The 3541-nt window shown below is 56.8% G+C and overlaps 1 protein-coding gene across 1 annotated transcript; it reads right to left on the bottom strand.

Moving 5' to 3' along the window:
* Nucleotides 1–1618: 1618 nt before the first annotated feature.
* Nucleotides 1619–3269, bottom strand: KLF14 (KLF transcription factor 14). The gene has a single exon (XM_010343032.3). The coding sequence runs from the start codon at nucleotides 3267–3269 to the stop codon at nucleotides 2298–2300; it is 972 nt and encodes a 323-aa protein (XP_010341334.2). The 3' UTR covers nucleotides 1619–2297.
* Nucleotides 3270–3541: the final 272 nt, after the last annotated feature.

Raw genomic sequence — 3541 nt, 5'->3', positions numbered from 1 at the left:
CAAAAGTTATTTATCAATGTGATTGGAAAAGCCAAGCTTTCTTGAAACCAACTTCAGAATGGTTAGTGGGAATTCCTGTTAGCTTCTTTGGTCCACTTACCCAAGGGCAGATCTTCTACTTTAAAGGACAAAGAGGAAACTAGTCTTCAGTGGGGCCCACAGTGCCCTAGCTATCCAGCCCCAGCTGAAGAAACAAACAGAGCAAAGAGAGGACTCCTTCCAATACCAAAACTCACTTTCACAATGGGGGCCTTTTCCTCTCACATGTAACTCAACAGCCTCACCTTCCCTGCTTAGCCTTCATTAGGAAATACTAAATCTCTTCAGGGTCACAGGCCATACTCTTTGGTTCCTTTCTAAGGACCCCTCCCTCACTTAGTGTAGGAGCACTTAGTAGAGTCCCAATGCCACGTTTGTATCATTCACTCTCTCGAAGATGCTGGAATGCCCAGGACCAGAAAAAGAAGGGAATTCACACTGAAAATTAACCTAGCAGGTCCAAAAAGAAAGTCTCTCCTAGGATATCAAAAGTCATCCACACGGTGTAAAGGGAGGGAATGTACTTAATCTCTTCAGAAAAGGGCTTTTGGGTCAAACACAATAGGCAAAGGGTTCAATCAACATGTAAAGATACACAGAAGCAATACAGATTAGGGAGGGAGGGACTAAGGTCCCAGAGAGGAGGAAGAGATGGGGTAACAAAGTGTGAGGAAAAGAGTCACTTAGCAGGCCAGACACCTAAGTTCTAGTCATGGCTCTTCCCTCCCAGCAACCCAGCATATGACTTTGAGCTCATCTAGTCTTCCGTATCCTCATCTGCAAAATACAGGAAAGCAGCTTGTTTAACCAGATGCCTATTAGAGTCCTATGAGATTATGGCATCTTCCCCAAGTATCATTGCAAAATATTCAGGAAGGGGCCAAAGGGGATCTCCCAGGGCAGGGAATGCCTTTCAGCCTCATCTCTAAAGAAAGGGTCACATATACACACATTCATACATACACAAGCAGAGTGGTCAATGATTTCATCCACAGCAGCAGAGACACATATAGAAGAAACAAATACTGTTGATGTCTGATTCCTTCATAGTGGGAGAGGGCCCTGAGGATGCAACCTGGAGGGACTATAGTGTCAGAAGAGAAAGGTCCTCCTATTTGATAACAGCTATCACCTTGCTACTCCTTCCTCAAATCCAAGGGAGCCAGCTCCTTGGAAGAAACCAGTCTGTTACCTTTCCTCTCCCATCCACCAACTCACCTGTTTCAGAAACAAAAATCTGCAGACTCTGAGGGAAATAAACAGAATCTACCACTCCTGAGATTACATAAGGTGGGGCAGCTGTGTCCACACGCCTCTATTTCCCTGAAAGTTATCCATGGTTACTAATGGTCTTGTTTTGGGTCCCGCCCAACCCTAAGGTCGCTTGAGTTTTCTCTGAGTGGAGCGGGGAACTAGGCTAGACCATCCTTTTCTTTCTGGTGCCTCTACGGTTGTTTTCAAATGTTTAACCAATCTCAGCATCAGAGTGAGCCAGGAAGTAACCATCCTCAAATAGGAAACCAAATAAAGAGAAGGGCTAAGACGCAAGCAAGCGCAGGGTTCCAAATCATGCAGTAAGACCTGCAAACAGACTCACACCCCAGACATCAAGAAGCATCTCCCATCCATACATCCACATGGAACTTACGTGGCCTCTCCTAGCAGAGGTAGCTGGGGCAATTGGGGGAAGTGGAGGGCATTAGCCTCCCATAAACCTGGGATCCCTATTTAAAAGAGATGCTAAAAATAAATTAGTAAACATTGCTGTTTACAGAAATAGAAATCATTTCTGTTTCAAAGGCCTCTCACCATCCCAGTCCTGGACATTTCCAAGACTGCCACCCCTGACACCCTCTCCAAGGTCCGCCCTGGTGGGTGGGTGAGACACCAGAGTCCTTTGAGACTGGGAGCTCCTCAGGCATCTGAGAATTCCAGTTTCACATCCCTGGTTCCAGGGAGGGGAGAATCTTCAGTACTCTGGAGAGTACCAGAGTTCATCCCTTCTTATCAGTTCCTGGGGGCTGTCTTGAGGCAATCCCCACTTTTAGGATGATATAAGCGTTGCAAGAATTCCCACTATTTTCCAGCCCCCAGTACCTCCCCAGAGTCCACACGTCTGCCTGGACCCACCCTCAGAGCAGAGGAACCAGTTCTGTGCCTTGGTGTAATGACTCTGGGAAAGAGGGATGGGCAGAGAGAAGGCAGGGACAACAGCTGGGGGATCATCCTTGAGGGTACGACTGACAGCAGCAACTGTCCTACAGGCAGGTGGTGAAGCTGGGCGCCTGGCCGGGGCCGGAGCTGGAGGCGGAGCTTTCCACCTCGCTGGTGAGTGGCGGGTCGACGCGGGGAGTGCGACGACGCCCCCGGTACTCGATCATGTCAGGATGATAGGTTGGGTGGCGGCGAGCGTGCTTGGTCAGGTGGTCGCTCCGGGAGAACTGCTTGGGGCAGAGGGGGCAGGAGAAGCGTTTCTCGCCCGTGTGCGTCCTGTAGTGGCGGGCCAGCTCGTCGGAACGCGTAAACTTCTTGTCGCAGTCGAGCCAGTCGCAGGAGAAAGGGCGCTCACCCGTGTGGGTACGCTGGTGGGACTTGAGGTGCGATGACTTGTAATAGGCTTTGTTGCAGCCCGGGAAGGGGCATTGGTGGCGCTTGGCAGCAGGTGTGACCGGCCTCCTCCGGGGCACCTGATTCATGGCAGGGACGGGGCCGGCCCCTAGGGCCCCGCGAGAGACCCCGCCAGAGGCTGCAGGCGCGCCCGCGGTGGCATGCGCGCTCCGGACGGCGGGTGCACCGGAGGAACTCTCGGGAGCGCAGACCGCTGCAGCGCAGGAGGCGGGAGCCGGCTCGGAGCACAGGGTCTGGCCGGAGCACGGGGTCGGGTCGGAGAAGCCGGACGAGGCGCGTAGAGTTTCCCCCGAGTTCTCCCGGGAGTCCTCGCCAGAGCTGCCGCGCGAGTCTGCCCAGACGCCTTCAGCCAGCAGGTGGGGCGCGGCACCGCCCGCGCCGGGGCTGGGGGCGGGGACCTGGGGGAACGGGGGGACCGACGCGGGCCCCGGTGGCCCCGGACCCGGCAGAGCGGACTCCGGCGGCGCCGCACCCACCTCCGAGCCTGCGGCTCCGCCCGCGCCCTCGGGGTCCGGCGGGCGGCGGTGAACCACGGCGCCCGCGGACATGGACACCAGGCACTCGGCGGCGAAGTAGTCCAGGCACGCCACGGCGGCCGACATGCTGGGACCGCCCGGCCGCCGGCGAGCGCGGTCCGAACGCGGCCGGCCGCGGGCGAGGGAGTTCCCGGGAGCGTCCGTCCCGCAGCCTAGGAGCGAGAAGCAGGAGGCCGGGTGCGCGCCGCCCGCCGCCCGCTGCCGCCGCGCTGCCGCCGCCGCCGCCGCTGCCGCCGCAGCAGCAGCCGCCGCCGCCCGCGCGGAGCCCGCCCCGCCTGACGCGCCCCTGACGCACCGGAGCCCGCGGGGGCGGCGGAGACCCGCCCCGGCCCACAGGA

This window comes from Saimiri boliviensis, chromosome 10 (assembly GCF_048565385.1).
Source record: "Saimiri boliviensis isolate mSaiBol1 chromosome 10, mSaiBol1.pri, whole genome shotgun sequence".
In the NCBI taxonomy this organism is placed as follows: Eukaryota; Metazoa; Chordata; class Mammalia; order Primates; family Cebidae; genus Saimiri; species Saimiri boliviensis.
The sequence above is the reverse complement of the archived record's forward strand: the minus strand, read 5'-3'. Positions and strand labels throughout refer to the sequence as shown.